Source organism: Carassius carassius, chromosome 4 (assembly GCF_963082965.1).
Source record: "Carassius carassius chromosome 4, fCarCar2.1, whole genome shotgun sequence".
Lineage (NCBI taxonomy): Eukaryota > Metazoa > Chordata > Actinopteri > Cypriniformes > Cyprinidae > Carassius > Carassius carassius.
In genome coordinates this window covers 26,370,107-26,389,447 of record NC_081758.1, presented here as the reverse complement: position 1 = coordinate 26,389,447, position 19,341 = coordinate 26,370,107, and the positions used below count along the sequence as shown (strand labels likewise).

At 37.6% G+C, this 19,341-nt stretch overlaps 1 protein-coding gene across 7 annotated transcripts in view; it reads right to left on the bottom strand.

Annotated features, from left to right (window-relative positions):
• The window catches only part of LOC132139620 (disabled homolog 2-interacting protein-like), a 111,187-nt gene that overhangs the window by 57,749 nt on the left and 34,097 nt on the right, over positions 1-19,341 (bottom strand). For 4 of the 7 annotated variants that reach the window (XM_059548102.1, XM_059548103.1, XM_059548104.1 and 1 more), the window contains one exon: positions 2,261-2,373. The exons of 1 other annotated variant lie outside the window; for it this stretch is intronic. In XM_059548102.1, the coding sequence (XP_059404085.1) occupies positions 2,261-2,373 (113 nt within the window). Of the gene's footprint in view, positions 1-2,260; positions 2,374-12,846; positions 13,285-19,341 lie in introns of those variants that run through there. 2 more of the 7 variants (XM_059548106.1, XM_059548107.1) reach the window with 2 other exon arrangements.

Sequence of the window (19,341 nt, the reverse complement as noted above, 5' to 3'; positions counted from 1 at the left end):
AGCATGTGCGTAGAATAGCCAACACTTTTCTGGCCACTTGTATTCAGGGGCCAGTATAAATAAATCTAGATTTAAATTTAAAGAGAAAATATATAACTTGCATGACCTGGTGTTTTATTCATATTCAAAAAGAACTTTACGGAGCGGTAAAAACTCTCCTGCAGTGTATGTTTCATTCATACGCAAAGCCAGAGGCCGCTCTCATGCAGAAAGTCAAAACGGACTCATCGATGTGCCAGGAAATCCATAATATGGACAAAGGCATCCAGCTGTCACTGTAGCGGAGCTGAACAAACTTCATTCACGACTGCGACAATATATAGTCTGTGTGTGTTTTTCAAGTCATTTCCAGGTAATAAAGTATCCGAATAATACATTTTCTGCAGTAAAAATGAAAAGTTATCTTTCTTGGTGTAAACGGGCCTTAACCATTTTATTTTAAACTACTGCACACAATACCATATGCACACAGATGTAAAAAATCTGATTAAATGAAAAATAATTAAATCAGTTATCAAAACAGTGTTCGTGTCAGCCCTAATAAATAATTCAGACATGGTATGCAATGTCAAACAGTGTTAATAAGCAACTATTGAGCAGGTCCGTCAAACAGGTCATGGATGCTGACAGTCAATATCCAGGGCCGGATCAACGTCCCATGTGGCCCTCGGGCACACATTTTTGCAGGACTCCATCATCGTCCTTAGTTCTACATTGAACCACAAGGATGCTTTGGCTCAAGAAATTTCGAGACACATTTCACCTTTTTCACAATGTTAAAGCAGATGGGAACGCCTGGGTTAGAAGCAAGTGGCAGAAATTAATAATAACACTTTAAGTACATTTCCAAATGCCTTGTCACTTGTCAATGGAAACTCCGCTAAAGCATCAGATACAATTTAAACCGGAGGCTACCAAGTAAAAAAAAAACACCAGTAAACTTCTAAATCTAAACTAAAATCTAACCTTCCTTCTTTCTTGACATATACAGTAATTACATCTCTATTTCTCTCATATGAGAATGTTCAGGGTCATTCGATACATCTGCTCAAGCCTCACGGTCAAAACAAGACCTTGTATTAATGGTGTTATTCATTCACAGTGAATAGGAGTTTAGAAAGGAAGATAAAATAATGCACTCCTGATTCTGAAGGGTACAGTGCCATTGCCTACCAGCAGGGGGATTATAATTACTTCCCTAATTGCCCATATACTGACCCACAATCAAGGTGTGTGGCATATTCTATTCATTCACCTAAAACAATCACATCCAGGGCTTCCATTCTTCACCTTGAACCTGTTCAAACATGTCCAGCACTTGGAAGAACTATGGTGAAGCTTCAGTGTCCTCTGACCATGGCTGATTTGATTTCACAGGAGATGTATGCAAACTATGCTCTAGGCTAGTAACTGGGCCTGGAACTGCAGAAGCTCAGAGGTCAAGTGGCCCTCGAGTCACCTCCGAGATCTCATTTAAATCTAATTACATTTGCATTCAGGAAATGATAAGCCACAAACACACATAAAAAGCCCATATGGACACTTTGTAGAACTGCATTTTATACAGAGGGTGAAACTACTGAATACCACCTGCTGTTGATTGCTAATGATTCACTTCTGCAACCGGCATATAATGTGAGACTCAATTTGAAACTATTGCTGACAGACTGCCTTTCAATCATATGAAGTTTTTCATCCTTTGCTAATAGAGCTCACGCTCATAAACATAGCATTACAACTTCATGCCAATTACAGTGAGCATTTGAACGCTGTTCCCTGATGCCCATCAATAAAACATTTGCTTCAAATGGAGCTTGTTCGGGATACATTTGTCTGTAATTGTGTGCAATATCCTGATGTATAATCTAGCCTATAAATATAGCCTTGATACAGACCTCAACGTAATACTTAGAATATTAGGCTTGATCTAAGCCTGTGGTTTTGGGCTGGATCACCATCTTGCGTTTCAGCTGTTTGGATATTTGGCTGAACGTGACGTTGGTTGAATGTGCACTGGATTTTTGCTTCTTAACTAAAAATAACACCACAGCTCACATTTATTGCCTCAAGTAGGAAATTAGCATTTGGCAAAATGACTTGAAACCTAGAACTGCAGAGTTTTAATACTAAAGATCTGAAGTAGTAGTAGCAATAAAGATAAGATACACGTGGGCACAGTATGTACCACATCTGGATTCCAGACTGTGTTTGATCAGATGCACACACTCTTACACATGACAAACACACATATAATACTCACTGTGACCCTGAAGGGTGTAGCAGCAGCAGCAGTGGGCTCCATTGTGGGCGAGGGTTTGTCAGGGGCAGAGCCTGCCATGCTACGTCTCCACCCTGTTTTCTCAGGTGGAGAGTCTGTGAGACAAGAGGGACAGGGAGAAATGTATTTATTAAAATGACTTTCCCATAACTAAAAGTTTCTGCACTGTTATATATATACATACACACACATTCACTTTTGTTTTTGTGAAAAGTGGGGACATCCCATAGGCGTAATGGTTTTTATACTGTACAAACTGTATATTCTATGGCCCTACACCTAACCCTAACCCTCACAGGAAACTATGTGCATTTTTACTTTCTCAAAAAAACTCATTCTGTATCATTTAGAAGCATTTTGAAAAATGGGGACATGGGTTATCCTCATAAGTCACCCTCTCCTTGTATTACCTGTGTCATACCCATTGTCATTATACAGAGTTGCGTCCTGATATGTCACTAAAACATGCCCACATATATGTGTGTGTGTGTGTGTGTGTGTGTGTGTGTGTGTGTGTGTATATACTTAAGAGTATGAATTCTTTTCAAGCATCATTTCATCCAATTTCCCAATTCTGGTATTTTATGTGGACTGGGAAATAACATGGACATGAACTTTCATCAAGTTCAAGATTGTACTATAGTGTCAAATTTATAAGGGAAAGTCCTATGACTGTTCACTATTCATTTCATTATTTTTAGATCTTTTTAACACTGCTGGACAACTACACACTAATATAAACAGAATTTTTAATGAAAACCAAAAGCATTTCTTGAACACTGGTCAATAAATCATAAATTTTGCCTATATTATTATCAATGAATTTAGAAATTGCTCTGAGACACCCTGCTCGTCTCATTCATGATGGCACTCTTGTGGTCATTCCTGAAGGTTATGTACTATGATCAAGTTTTCAATGATGCACTAGTTATAATGATTACTATAAATTAGTAATGAATAATTATGAATTTTATAGACAAAGGACAAATGATAACAACATAAAACTTCTAGAGTGAGCAGTGCCCTATTAGACACTCTATTGGTATTATTTCAAAACAAACTATGTTACCCAGAATACTGTAGCCGAACATCTGGTTAACCTAAAATACCTAAACATCTTCTCTCAGATCATGATCGCTTTCAAAACACAAAGATGAATGAAAAAGAAGCAGGTGGAAGTGCAAAGTTCTCACGTTATTCTGCTAAAATGCTTTCAACAGCAGGTTATTAAACTTCAGTCAAGTTTCCATCAAGCCCAGTGGCGATGTGTAATGAGAAATCAACAGTGAGGAGCCGTGTAGTTTGATCTGGGAGAGATGGCTTTCACTTTCTCTTCGTGTATGAGTGTCTGATGTTAAAGACATAAGAAGTGAAGGAACGCAGCTGTGAGAGGGTGAGAGCGAGTGTCTGCTTGATTTGACATCCAAACAGTGTGTGGTTCTAGATTAATGTGAGGATCAGTGTGGTTTCATCCTGCTTCTCTCAGGAGAAGACCAGGTGTCAACCACCTGCATGTTCAGACAGAACAAAATAAAAAAGAAATGCACAAAACAAACAAATAAAACACACAGATCTTATAAGACAGCATTTATTTACATGTAACTTCTTACATTAATTAATTAATTATAATTTTTTAACATTATTACCAATTAAATTCATTGAACAAGTATTCGACAAAAATGTAGCAAAATTTTTAAAATACATTTAATAATTAATTTTATAATTTATGATATGATTATAATTATTATTTATTTATATGAAATATTTGACACAATATGGCACAAAATATTGTTTAAATGTAAATTTTAGAATTTAAAATGTGATTATAATTATGTTTTTAACTATTTAAATATAATTACCCTAAATGTACACACACAAACACACACACATATATATATATATATATATATATATATATATATATATATATATATATATATATGTATATATATATATATATATATATATATATATATGTATATATATATATATATATATATATATATATATATATATATATATATATATATATATATATTTATATATATATATATATTAAATTTTTTGCAAATTATTACCATGGTATCATGTTGAGAAAAACCATATAATGTTATTTTTAGACTAATTAATTAGTCAAACAATAATAATACTATAATACTATATAATACTAATACTAATAAATAATTTATTAATTCATTTATAAATTCATTTGAATTCATTTCTGCTTTATTGATGTACAAAGTTTAACTTTTACTTCAATGAAAACACGTCCTTCACCATAGGTCATGTTTTTCAGTCAGAGATGTCAAACAGCAATTTCTTTCATTGATCCTTAGATGTTGATAAAAAGGTGTTTGCTGTTGAATATCTTTTGTTGTCTAAACAAAATTAAAACCACCATCATAATGTTACCTCTGAAGAATAGTGCAGTAAGGCAAGAAGATGTGACCACCCACCCACACACACCAACACCTGCACAACTGTCTCAGTCCTTGAGCTGAACATGTGTTTCCATTAGACATGGCTGTCCTCGCTGCCACCATGATTGACAGGTACAGAACAATCACCTCGCTCTGCTGTTCCCATAGCAACCACATCTCCAACCTGCTGAGAATTCGTCCAGTCTTAGAATACTCCTTTACAGATGTAAGACCAACTATCAGCACGTACACACACACACACATACGGGTCAGAAAACACACTTCCTGAGCTGTGGGCTGGGACACAGTATTTCCAGATTTTCCGGTAGAGGACATTCCTCCGTGAGAATGAAGTTACAGAACATGATGATCTAACACACATACAGTCATAAGAGCACTGAACAATCAACTGCACAAAACCTGACTACATTAAGAACTGAAACACACTGTTACATGCAGATAAACACATAATTTGTAAAGTCCAAACCTTCGGAAAAAAATAAAACATTTCTAAATACTGAAGGTTACTTAAAGGGGACATATGACATTGCTAAAAAGAACATTATTTTGTGTATTTGGTGTAATGCAATGTGTTTACATGAAGATAAAACACAACAAACAAAAAAATATATATATTTTCTAAATTACCATACATTACTGTTGCTCATCTATGCCCCCCGCCTTTCTGAAATGGGACAATTTTTACAAAGCTAATCTTTCTAAAATGCGAAGTGTGCTCTGATTGGCCAGCTATCTTGTGCATTGTGATTGGCCGAATACCTCAAGTGTGTGACGGAAATGTTGTGTTTGAATGAGTCGTTTTAGGAAGCTCGGATGAGCATTCATTTTTATAAAGAATATCTCTTTGGGTCTGAGACTTTAATCTTTGTGACTGTACAGATCTTCTGTATGCACGGAAAGCTTTTAACTGTCCAAAGACAAAGGAAAACATGAAATCATATGACCCCTTTAATATACAGAGTAATTGTAATTTGCTTACTCAGCAACTGGAGAAGTCTAATAACAGGATGGTTCCTGAGATCAGTAGCATGTTATAATCTGATCTCAACAATGTGGCAAATTTGAGGAGTAAAGAAAAACAAACAAAAAAACAATAGGGATGGTTTTCGTATGCAAAGGGTGTGTGTGGTTACAGTCCAGCAGTTCCTTTTTCTAATCAAACACTCTCTGCATCTGCTCCTAAAGCTCACTGTGCTTGAATGACTTCACAACCATGAAGAAAGAGTGCACACATAAGTAAAAGAGATGCCCACCTGTCAGCTCTTTGAAAATGGAAAATGGTAGACTAAAACATTATACTATGAGACAGTAAAACTGTCTGTCAGAAGGCCTATTTTATGTTTTCCCTCCAAACTTGTATCAAATTGGTTTAGACAGACAACCTTTTCCAAAGAGTCCAGTGTGTGCATTATAACAATGCAGAATTATACTGTCCAAAGACGTACATCTGATTTCATCTCATCTGATTAACTGTTTGAGTAATGACCATTTTTATGCAATGCATTGCAGAGGATTAAACAAGGCAACAATAGTGCATAATGAGTAAAGCAGTCAGAGATGAAGCGAGACGGCACTTTATGAGCTCGATATGTTCTCTGCAGGGGTCTGCGGTACGTCAGGCCACTCATGATTGAAGCGAATCCAATAAACAAACCACTCACCACATGCTTTCTGCCCAAAACAACTTACAGAACACTAATAACAGGAACAATCCATCTAGAGCAGAATCTGGTTTAGTGCTTTGCTCAGTGCTGAATTGTTATCTCAGTATCTGGCCAGTTCCTGGATCATCCCTACAAAGTGACTGAACATGAAACCTTTATTTCAGTGGTTCAGATCCACTGAAATACCACTTCCACTAAGGTAAAGAGGAATGGATACCAATGAAAGTACAACTTTTTCAAGCCTTTAGTAACTAAAAGAACAACACAAAGAGAAGTTCAACACAACTAATGCAAATAAGTTCTAAAATCTCTCTCTATGAAATTATGCAGCAAATCAAAATGGGAAAGATTTTCACGAAAGTGGTATTCAAGCTGCAGACCATAGGATTTACAAAATTATTGTCTGAAAAAATCTGCTTCTTTTTTGTCTGACAAAATGTTTTTATTTTTAATTATTATTATGGTCAGATGTCTAAGTGAGAGACTGTGGACATGTGATATGTGTAGGGATGTAATGATTCACTCAACTCACGATTTTGATTCCACGATTCGATCTTCTCACAATGTTCTTTTACAAAATGAGATTGAAGACATTATATAGTTAATGAAAAGGTGTTGTTTTATTTGGCTATTGCTGATCGTTTCTTTGTGAAATCGAAATATAATAAAACTAAACTGAAATTTTAAAACAAAACCCAAATCAAGCAAGTAAGTTATACACAAATCTCTAAATATGAACAAACTAAGGCTTTGTCTGTGCTTTTTCCATTTAAAATGAGAGGCAACCACTGGATTTTAAACATGATCCAAACAAAGATGCAGCATACATGCAGCATGAGTTGTTTTTCATCTAAATTAGACTGTATAATTTTGAAAATTGAAGCAAAAATAGAATGGTTTGACTTTAATTTTGTGAAATTATACAACAGCTCATCTGAACGAAACAGCAGTCAAGCTGAATGAGACACAGATTCACTCTCTGACAGCAGGTGGCACTAATGAGCAGCGATGATACAGTGTTTCCTTGGTTACTGCTGTAAACAAAGCAGAGCTGCGCTTATGAACACAACTTCAATATGCATTGTTCAGAGGCAAAATGTAAACAAAAACCATGTAAACTTTTCTAAAGATAGTCAGTTCCCCTCAGAAATACATTCATATAAACTCCTACTCCAATTGTATCGCGATTTGTTTGGCATCTCAATCAATTAAAATCGTCACATATTTGAATCGATTTTCAACTGGCTCGGAGTTAATCCTTAAATTCCAAGATGTGTGTGCGGGAAGCACAGCAAAAAAAAAGTTGCTGTTTTTTTCAACTTTGAAAGGTTGAAGGTTGAAGTAAAATCAGACATTCCACGAGTTAACAAACACACATAGAGAAAGAGAGATGTACTACACACACATGAACAGCAACTTTTGCAAATCAACAACAAAACCACAAACTAGTTAAAAATATTTCACTGACGACAGACTCTAGCACAACATCCAGCTATCAGACCATTCTGACAAAGCTTTCTGCTTTCCTGCCTGTTTAATCACTGTTATCTCTGTTGTCCTTTCACCTCCTTCATTCTCTTCATTTCCTGTCTTTCATGTCTTCATCACTCTCTTTTTCCCATTCTTTCACTCTCTTCCTTTGTCTGTTTTGACTTTCCAGCCTGACCTATATCTGTTGTTAAGTTTAGTTAAGACAGTATTTAGTTTTATCAAAACACTCTAACATGCTATAACTTTGGCCAGTTTTTTTTTACAATGGTATTTACCCTAGTTTCCTGTATAAATAGATGAGATGTGACGTATAACGTAAACTCCAGCAGAATTCCGGCTCTAAACCATCAACATTCCCTACAGCATTCTGCAAAGCAACTCTATTTCCTCACTTCTCTGCAGAGAGTATGATAAAAAAAAATTACGCGAAGAGGGCTCAAAAAGTGAATCATATCAGAAATGATATGATTTTTTTTTTTTATAAACTATGAATACAGAAAATTACGGGGAAGGTGGTAACAGGAAAATGTTGGGAGCTTAAAGTTTCCTATAAAAGTACCACAGCACATTGTATCAAATCACATGCATCACATACAGTTTTGTAGAGATTCTATTCAACAATTCTATTCAACAATTCTAGTGAGAATGACAAGAAACGATGGGGAGAAGAAATGGGAAAGCACCATGGTGCAATGTATCAAATCACATGCACCAACTACTCTGCCACCGTTGACAGAAATGAAGATAAGAAGAGGTATGAATGGGATTAGAAAGTAATGTGAGCTGGATTCAACCTCATATTTCCTACATGAGCACCATGGCCCAATGTATCTACTACAGCACAGCCCTGTAGAGACATGACAACAAATATAGTGAAGACATGTCAAAGAAATTATGGGAAGAAGAAATGGAATTGGGATCAGAAAGTGTTGCAAGTCAGATTCAAACTCATGCTTTCCTTATGAGCACCACAGTTTAATGCATCAAATAACAAGCACTAGCCACTAGACCACAGCTAACATTAATGATGATGATGAGAAGAGGTAAAAATTGATTTGCAAAGCCAGATTCAACCTCATGTTGGCCAAATGGGCAGCATGGCACAATGCTTCAAATACTAGCACCTACTAGGCCACAGCAGCAGATAGGAAATGATGATTAGAGGTAAGAATGGGCTCAAGAAGAGGTGTTTCCCCTAACACCATTGCACAATGTGTCACAGCTCCAACATAGTGACCAATTTCCCAAACTTCGTCGCATCAAGAGTATGAAACAGTGAATCTAGCAGTGAATCTAACATGATCACATGTGTTTTCTTATCAGACATTAAAAACCAGAGCATAGCAAAACACATTGACTGAGGGAAGACTGTTCCCAGAGCAGGTTATTCCTCACACATAGTGGTGATGTAATGCTGTATTTTCAAAAATGAACAGAGAGGAGGAAGGAATAGAGAGCTAGAGAGAGAACACACTGCATGCAGCTGGCTGTGGTGGACGTAAATACATAGGCTACAATTTTCTCTCCAGATACTATGCATGTTCTCAAACATGTGCTCAAACATGGCTATTACAGTATTTCTGTTTATCCACCCCATGTGTGTGTGTAATTGGTTGTGTAATAGAGTAGAGTTCAGGTGAGCTCATGGAGGCACCATTACCTCATACTGGTGCCGTATTTGAATATTCAGATCCAAAGTGCCGCCATCTTCTGTCATGCATGAACTGATAAGCTATCAGTCAGCTGAACCCAAACAAACACCACAGATAACAAAGCTCATAATTCTGTTCCATGTATGCTCAATTTGCATGACCATACCGGTGACGTGCATTTTCACACAACTAATAATGCATGTGTATATTTAACTTTTTTATTACTTGTCTCTCTAAAATACTGGTTACTTATTGGAGGACAAGATAAATAATAATAATAATAGTAACAGAGATGTCCCATGCCCACACAGACATTGCAACATTATCCCTACTTATGATGAATAACAGTCGAACAGTAAACAAGAACTAATCTTTTAACCACTTCAGCTGTTATTTTGATTTTTTGAGAATTAGGCATATGCAATATTGGACCCACCGGTGGGTCCCCAGAGTTGATGTGGTTAACATTCAGCTTGAAAGATAAGTCGATCAACACCCACAAAACATGCACAATCTTCTATGACAATCAGTCCACTGGAAAACTTCCTCATTCTCACTGTCGAACAAAAAGCTTAAGAAAATAAAACCCACACATACTTGGGTATGTCACTGAACAGAAAATATCATTAGCATTCACGCAAATAAACCAACATAATGAGTTTAAGATTTCTATCCTAAATGGTATAATCTCTCTATAAATCACTGCTTTCTGTTTGCTCGTATATTTTACTTTAAAAGTTTACCACAGTGATGTCACCTTGAACATACCAAGTCCCCAAAACAGCTGTACCATTACAAAGCCCCATCACAAAGCACCTCATCTACTACATGAATCGATTCTCTCAGTGACTGAATTAGGTTTGAAGAAGCCATTCACAGCTATCACTTCTGAAATTACTCAGTGTGTGTGTGTGTGTGAGAGAGAGAGAGAGAGAGAGTGCGCACAGGAGCTTGTTGGGCCATACTGAAGTACTGAGTTCCTGCTTGACTGGTTTGGAAAATTGTGTGAGTAAGAGCGTTTTGTGTGTCAGGTTCAATACTTGTGGTTGGTCACCTGTCTTGTTGTTAAACCATAAAGTTTCAGCTGATAATAACCCCTTCTCCACACACAGACATGAGGGCTTGTTAACTAACTTTACGGCTCCTGCGGTATTATCAGGTCATACTTAGCTGTTACATTACATAACATTAAACTGACAGAGTGACCGACAGAGAGTTTTTTATACAGAGAACTTAACCAAATATTTAAGATCGGATGGAAACAAACATTGAAGAAATAAAAAATGCTTTTGTACCTAATAACAAAAAAGGCCACACACTTGAGACATGATCCGTCCATGTTGATGCTTCTTTTATAAATTTCTATGAAAAAGAAGTTAATACTACTTCACATCACAGTACTGTGTCTTTATGAATAAATACATTTGTCAAATTTGATATTATATTAACCAAAAAAAATAGTTCCAAAGTCAAAAAATCAGTCATTCAGCATTGCCAAGCAACATATAGTGGCACTTGGTTCCTGTAGGAATTTGTTGTTTTTGAATGCATTGTCTGTGTGAATGTTTCGATTACTTTTTAATGATACAAAAAAACATTTTGTCACCTACTGCCATAATTTATTCTCCAAAAAGAGTCACACTATTAATGCACAGACTCTGACAACAATGACTGATCATCGCTCACATTCATCACACACACTCACACATCACATTTTCACATCACGTTTCTCTTTAACACACACCCACCCACACCCAAACGATAGAAACACATTAATAGAAACTCTAAAATGGTTCATGGTTAAAGAGGAAGTGCTTGCATCCAGTTTTTTTTAAAGGGGTCATATGACGTTGCTAAAATAACATTATTTAGTGTATTTGGTGCAATGCAATGTGTTTATGCCGTTTAAAGTAAAAAAAAAAAAACACACTAAAATTGTTTCTCCTCTATGCCCCGCTTTTCTGAAATGTGTCGATTTTTACAAAGCTTATTGTTCTGAAAAGTGAGGTGTACACTGATTGGCCAGTTATCCAATGCATTGTGATTGGCTGAATACCTCAAGCGTGTGATGGAAATGTTACGCCCCTTTACTTAAATGTTTACATACTTTGATGCCGTCTCCTGGAAGGGACGAGACAACACCGATAAAACTCATTTCAAACAATAATTAATTATTATAATGACTTATACTGTCTTTTTACACTTTGCATTGCGTATTGCGCCATGTAAAAACAAAACCATGTCTGCATTTGAGAAATGACAAACAACAGGCGTTACTCTAAACTGCTCAAAACTTGCGTTTGAATCATCAGTGGCAAATTATTTAAATATAAAAAAACCTACTTACAGTCTATGAGTCAGAAGCGCCAGACTGTCCTTGCAAAGTTTGGAACTGCCCTACTATATAGAAACAGCCTTTGTGCACAGAAGCATTGTAGGCTACTGGTTCAGGGAACAGTCCTTGTCCTCTGTAAAATGCACTGCACACATCTGAATATTTGGGTTGAACTGTTCTGGAACAGCGTTGTAAATACAACTTAACCACTGATTTTAGTTTTGTCCTCTTTTGGAAGGCCAAATAAAGTAGCTTCACTTTCACAATGAAACACAGTGTCTCCAGAACATGGTGGAGGCGGACACAGTGATAATAAAAGTTATACCTTCCTTCTTTGTGTGAACATTTGGCCGGCATTATGTAAATCTTCCCACACTGTGACGTAGACATGTAAGGGCGTGTTACAATGAGCCGGTTTAGGTAGGTGTGGTTGCCTCTTAACTTTTATAAAGAATATCTCTTTGGATTTGATACTTTAGTCTTTACAACTTTACAGATCTTCTTCATGCACCAAAAGCTTGTAACACTCCAAAGAGAAAGAAAAAAAATGTAAATTGCATCATATGACCCCTTCAAATCTAAAAAGAAGTGCAAAATAAAGTGATTTGCATTTCTCAGAGTTCATTCATTCAATGATGTTCTTATTCAGAATTAAAATAAAGTATAAAAAGTGTGTGTGTGTGTGTGGGTTGGGGGGGGGGGGGTTGGCAAAAAACAGCTTTTATAAAAAAAGTACTCAGAAGAGTGCTGCCATTAACAAAGTGGTAATAATAACGGTTTATGGCAGCTGCAGTCATGAAGTTTTACTACTTTGGCAACAACAGAAGTCTTACACACAGCTTAACGTACTGCAGCTAAGTGTGGCAAATGTAACAGTTATGGTATTATTAATATGTACTGCACTGTTACAACATATAAAAGTACTTTAAAAGGGCTGGAGGGATTTTTCAGAAACAATGTAGCAAAGTTATAACGAGATGTTTACCCCTATTGTTTGTGGCTCTGCTTCTACTCCTGGAGCGGCTGCGCTGTCTCTGTAGCCTCGTTCGACCCAGGAGTCTGTAGTAATATCCTGGTCTCCCAGAACCTTTCCGTGTTACACCTGACATAGCTCCGAGCACGCTCCTGTCACATACAAGCCTCACCTACACACGCTCAGTCAACAAAACTTGAAAGATCCCTTCCGTGCATAAACCACACAGTTGTGCAGTGATATCCAAAGTATCAGAGGAAATCCATTCCAGCACTCAAGTCTGGAAAAAGTCCAATAGGAGGAGAGAAAGTTTGCTTTCCCTGTCTGTCTCTCTCTCTCTCTCTCTCTCTCTCTCTGTTGCTTGATTTCTCACTGAGAGAAGAAAAGCTCAAAAGGCTCTTCAGGACCACATTATCTCTCTCTATAACACACACTCTGTCTCTAAGTAGAGGGAAGGCTGAGTTATACCATTGAACACAGAGAGAGAGCCAGAAGACAAAGTTTGTTTGAAGAGTCTGTGTGAAAACCAGGGCTGGATCAGGAGAAGGTGGAACATACTGTATATAGGGTGAATTAGATGGAACTTGTAAATAATATTTCTCAGTCCCATTTTCATTTTGTATAAAAATATAACAATAATAATAATAAAAAATCAAGACAACTATCATATTTTTTGTACTATTAAAATCATATTTTTCTTGAAACCATGATACATTTTGAAAAACGTTTTGACCACTGTGTCGGACCGAGGTCCCAAAACAAACCCACAGCCAATCAGCTGTAAGAGGCGTGTCTAGTAATGATAGGGAGAAGAGAGCGCTCAGTGAGTGCACAGGACGGATATTAGCAGATCGACTATAGATAGCGAGAGATGTAAAAAAAGGAAAATCTTGGAGAATAAAACATTAAAATGAAGAGTTATAATCAGGCAAGAGGCTAGACCCTGTTAATACATGAGCATCTTTCCAGTGGTGGAGAGAACTCGGTGCGGAAGGGAATGGGATGCCGAGGTTCCTTTCTTGATTGGTGAGTTAAGTTGATTTTGCTTTTCACATAACTTTTCTGTGTTGGTTTTGCGTAAATATGCAGCCAGCAGGCATAGCAGATTCCACAACCGTCACTGCCAGGGTTGTGCACAAACGTGTGGAAAAAGTGATCAAAATAGGGGCGAGGTCCTGCTGGGGTAAGGGCGTGTTTGTTTTGGTGCTTTCAAATATCAACATTGTTTGCAAAAATGACTTAGTGCACCTTTAAAGGTAAATATAGAGCCTCCCGTTATAATTCTTATTCTTCTCAATGGTACTTGCCTACATTAGTATAGAATCGGAAATCTCTTCACTTATGAGCTGTGATGGCACAGGCAGCAGACAGTGAACATATACAGAAAATGTCATGCTTTTAAGAGCACTAAAACAGCCACTGGTAAAACATCTGGTAAACAGCTGGTAAAACATCTACTATTAGAGTTGTGGTTTGGGAAGAAAAAATAATCCATCTAGTATATTTTTCAGCCAGCGTGAAAAGCAAGTATAACATCTACCAGCAGAGGCTAACAGGGCCATGGTATTCAGCCAAACCCTGACCCCTTGGGTTAAACTAGTGGTACAAAAATGGCACTTTACCTCTAAATTGAATGCACAATTATCCTTTGCATCGTTCCACAGACTTTGGAGATGAGACATTTGAACCGTTTTGAATTAATTCAACACACACAAATAACAGGAATCTGTCTTCTGCATCAAAGGCCACCCAAACATATGAAGTGAAGTGACATTCAGCCAAGTATGGTGACCCATACTCAGAATTTGTGCTCTGCATTTAACCCATCCGAAATGCGCACACACACAGAGCAGTGAACACACACACACACACACTGTGAGCACACACCCGGAGCAGTGGGCAGCCATTTATGCTGCGGCGCCCGGGGAGCAGTTGGGGGTTCGATGCCTTGCTCAAGGGCACCTAAGTCGTGGTATTGAGGGTGGAGAGATAACTGTACATGCACTCCCCCCACCCACAATTCCTGCCAGCCCGGGACTCGAACTCACAACCTTTCGATTGGGAGTCCGACTCTCTAACCATTAGGCCACGACTTCCCCTCTAATGGAGAGCATTTGTTGGCTAAAAAAAATCCAGAAATTTCTAAACACTCAACTGCCTGAAATATCTAGTTCAATCCCTCAACTGAGAGAAAAAAAAAACAGTCCAGGTGCGAAGTGAAACCAAACGTGTCTGTAAGATAAAAGGCTTGGCCAGAGGCTGGAGATTTGAAACATGTCCAGCTGATATCCCAGAGCTGAGCCAAGAACTGTGTATTGTCTTTTAGAGTCCTACTATAAGCTGGCATGCCTCTTCCATTGGCTGAATGGATTCCATTATACAGTTTGTGTCAAAGATAAATGCAAGGCTGACACAAATTAAAACACTACAGTCCCAATCAAGACTGTTCCAGTTTTAAAGAAAATCCAGTCCAGATTTTAGATGTGAATCCTCATAGGGGCCCAGACTAGCTTCTCCAGATATGACTCTCATCAGCCAATAAGGAGCCAGGGCTGAGGGTGTGGGTCAAGCAGCTGTAATACAGCAGAACAGATGGACACAAAGACACACATGCACATTAATTTACAAATTACTTACTACAATTAGAGATTATGGCCAAAAATAAAAATTAAATTAAACAAGTTCTTGAAAGGTTACATACGGTGTGACATCACAGTAGGCGTGTTTTAGTACAAGAGGTGGTTCACCAAAAATGAAAACTCTGTCATCAAGTACTCTTCCTCATGTCATTCCAAACACATACAATTTTAGGGGAAGTCGTGGCCTAGTGGTTAGAGAGCTTGAGCCCTAACCCTAGGGTTGCGGTTCAAGTCTCGGGCCGGCAATACCACGACTGAGGTGCCCATTTCTTCAAACCACCTTCTTTTATTTATCAAATAAATAAATACATACCAGTTTTAAAGACAAGAGGATGAAATAATAATTTTCATTTTTGAGTAAACTATCCCTTTAAAATCTCTGGGGAAAGGAGATATTGGTCTCAATATCTCTGAATACAATGCAACACACGTTGCACCACCTGTTGGGGCGTCCATGTGAGCATCAAGCCTCTTTCAGGGAAGCTGGATACACAGAAGTTCAACTCTATTCAATTTGCCTATTGTTATCCATTCAACCTCCCTGCTTTCAAATGATTCCCTGCCCAACCCCCTTCTGTTTGACTGCTGTAACTCCCCAGGTGACAATAAGCCCAGTGCCATAAAGCAGTCGAACTAAGAATCACACGAAAAATACTTCAATTCAGCCCTTGTTAAGCCTGAGCATCAGGATTACGACCGGATATTCCCCCTTCTGTCCCTGTAGACGCACTGAAAATATGTAACACACTCATAACAACACACATAGGTCCACTGTTCTTTGCTTGAACAGTGAACACAATCTGTTTGCTCCAGGTCACACTTAGGGGCAAACTCAGAATCGAGGTCATTTCCTGTTCTCATGACTTTGCTAGACTTAGACACTTGGGACTTCTTTCACCACAGTTTACGATTGTGTGCATGAGTATTAGTATGAGAGAAAAGTGATGGACACTGGAGAACTTTCTAAAGGACTGTATATCTTGCATGCTCAATCTTGCCCTTCCAGATGCCATAATAGGAACAACACACACACACACACAGATAAGTACAACATGTCTACAATGTGCTTTTATCTTACAGACCCCTGGAGAACAGTCTTGAAGGGATAGTTCGGCCAAAAAGAGAAATAATATCATCATTAACAATTATTTTATTTCGTTATATATATATAACAAACAAGCCAAAATATATATAGTTTATACAAAAATATTCAGCAGCTGTTTTCAGCAATTATAATAATATAGTTTTCTTGACAATCTAATAAACAAATTAGTATGATTTCTGAAAGATCATGTGAAAATGAAGACTGAGGTAATGATGCTAGAAATTCAGCTTTGCAATCTTAAAAGAGTCAATCTTTCGTTCATTATCTGACTCGGCTCGGTGTTCATCTTCAGTTTTCTCTTCACAGCAGTTCAGTCAGTGTACTGTTTGAGTAAATGAATTACTCCGGGATATTGGTTTGTTTTAACTCAGAGGGAGTGTCAGCCACATTAAAAAAGTTAACAGCTTAAGTCATTTGTGGATTAATGCGTATTGGAGACACGAACCGTTTAAAACGATTCAGTTTGATTTGGTGAACTGGTTCAAAAAGATCTGGTTACATGGAATGATTCGTTCGCAAACCGGATATCACAAACTGCTTTGTTTTGAACTCTCTCTCACAACAGACACAGAAGAGAAGACAATGCTGAATAAAGTCATAGTTTTTGCTATTTTTGGACCAAAATGTATTTTCGATGCTTCAAAATATTCTAACTGACCCTCTGATGTCACATGGACTGCTTTGATCATGTTTTTCTTACCTTTCTGGACATTGACAGTAGACCGTACACACAGTTTCAATGGAGGGACTGAGAGCTCTCAGACTAAATCTAAAATATCTTAAACTGTGTTCCGAAGATAAACGGAGGTCTCACGGGTTTGGAACGACATGAGTGTGAGTTATTAATGACATAATTTAGATTTTTGGGTGAACTATCCCTTTAACTGTTCTCTGGAGCTGAAGATTATCAGTCAATAATGACTTAAATATCTGTTTGTCATGTCAAGCTATTATTAGTGAGTAAAGAATGCACTTTTGGGGGGGTGGGGGGTTACTCCTTTACACAATAGGGACTGTCTGATTTTATTGGTGTATGTGTGATTTGTACTATACAGAACACTTTTTTCAAGACACTTTTGATCCTAATTTCTTTTCACTGAAGGTCAGTGGATTCTTTTCCTCTTTATGTGCCTTTATTATACCTGTGTGCATGTTTGAGGGGGTTTCAGAAAAAGTAAGCAGAAAGTTTTCGACTAATCTGATGACTGACTTAGTTATCTGACCTTGTATGTGAAGTGTATCGAAAGATCTACTTCACCAAAGAAAAAGAAAGGACAAGCAGAATGAGAGCAGACAGATAGAAGACAAATCTGTGCTGAAAAAGATTTGCTATTTATCTTTCTATTGACAGTCTGTTTCAGCCCCAAACACTCTCCAACAAAAGCTGCAGAAGGAACAAAAGGGCATAACATCACCAAAAGATCCAAAGTAGGACAAATTGGAATAAACTAGAAAAAAAAGAATAGTTTAAAACTTCAAACTTTAGAGTGACCATTCGAAGTACTATAAATTGGCTCAATATAAATGATTTTACACAATCTTTCTTCAGTGTTTATATTCACTCTTTTAGACGTTCAAGTTAATGTTGAACAAACAGACAAACCTGTACTTTGAAGAATGTTGGCAACCAAACGGTTTACTAACTTCCGTTAAATAGACAAAATAAAAAAAAGGGCACATTTCTCAAAATTTCCACTTTTGTGTTGCATAGTAGAATGAGGATGAGGTTAAGTAAATTTTTGGATGAGCTATCCCTTAAACTTGTTGCCTTAAAGGTACAGATGTATAGGCTGTTTGACTATTTCGATTTTTGTACATTGTAGGCAGTATAGATACTGTATGACTGTTGAGAAATCACAAATGGGCACACACAAACACAGCGAGATGTGAGATAGTTGAGAATACATGAAAGACACAATATGAGAAGAGGGGAAGGCCAAAGAGAGAAACAAGGGGGCAATGAGAGGGTGAGAGGTTGAAAGACTGGGGAGTGCTAAAAGAGCATTCCTCCTCTTACCCCACTCCATCGTGAAAAACAGCACAAACTGTACTGACAACGTCAAGAGCTCTCTTTAACTAACACACACTGCAAATAGCCTGAAACTGTGTGCTCCCACAAACCATGTTATTTAACTGCCACAGAAGAAAGAACACAGGTAGAAAAAGGAGTGGCAGAGAGGTATGGTAACAAGTAACATACAACTCATGTACTCTTCAAAGAACGTGAAAAAAAGAGAATTGGGATAATTAGGTGAGAGCAGATAGATGTATGTGTCTACTTACTTGAATCCTGATGGCTTCCTGTGTGCGCTGCAGCATTGGCCGCACTTTACAGAGAAAAGACCAGCTTACACCAGCATGAAGGTTCATGCTAGCCCAAACTGGTCAGCATAGTTATGAAAAAAACTAAACTAAAACAAAAACAGGTGAACCTTGCTGGTAAAGTTAAGACTGCTGGTACACCAGCATCCAAAATGCATTGCTACTGAGCAGCAGTGATGGTTTTAACTCACTACCACAACTACTAACTGCTAATCCTCAACCACACCTGCTGACATTATTAGATCCGAAGAAAAACATGATTCATTAGCCTTTCAAATAGTGAGGATGCCCTCACAAGCTGGTTTTCAACCTTACATTTCCAAACATTTGGTCCTCACAGCAGGTATAATCAGTCCTCTATCTACCCTTATACTGTAGGCAATGGGGTTGAGTTTGTGTACCAAACAGATATTTGTGTGTTCTTTTCTTATTTTTATATTA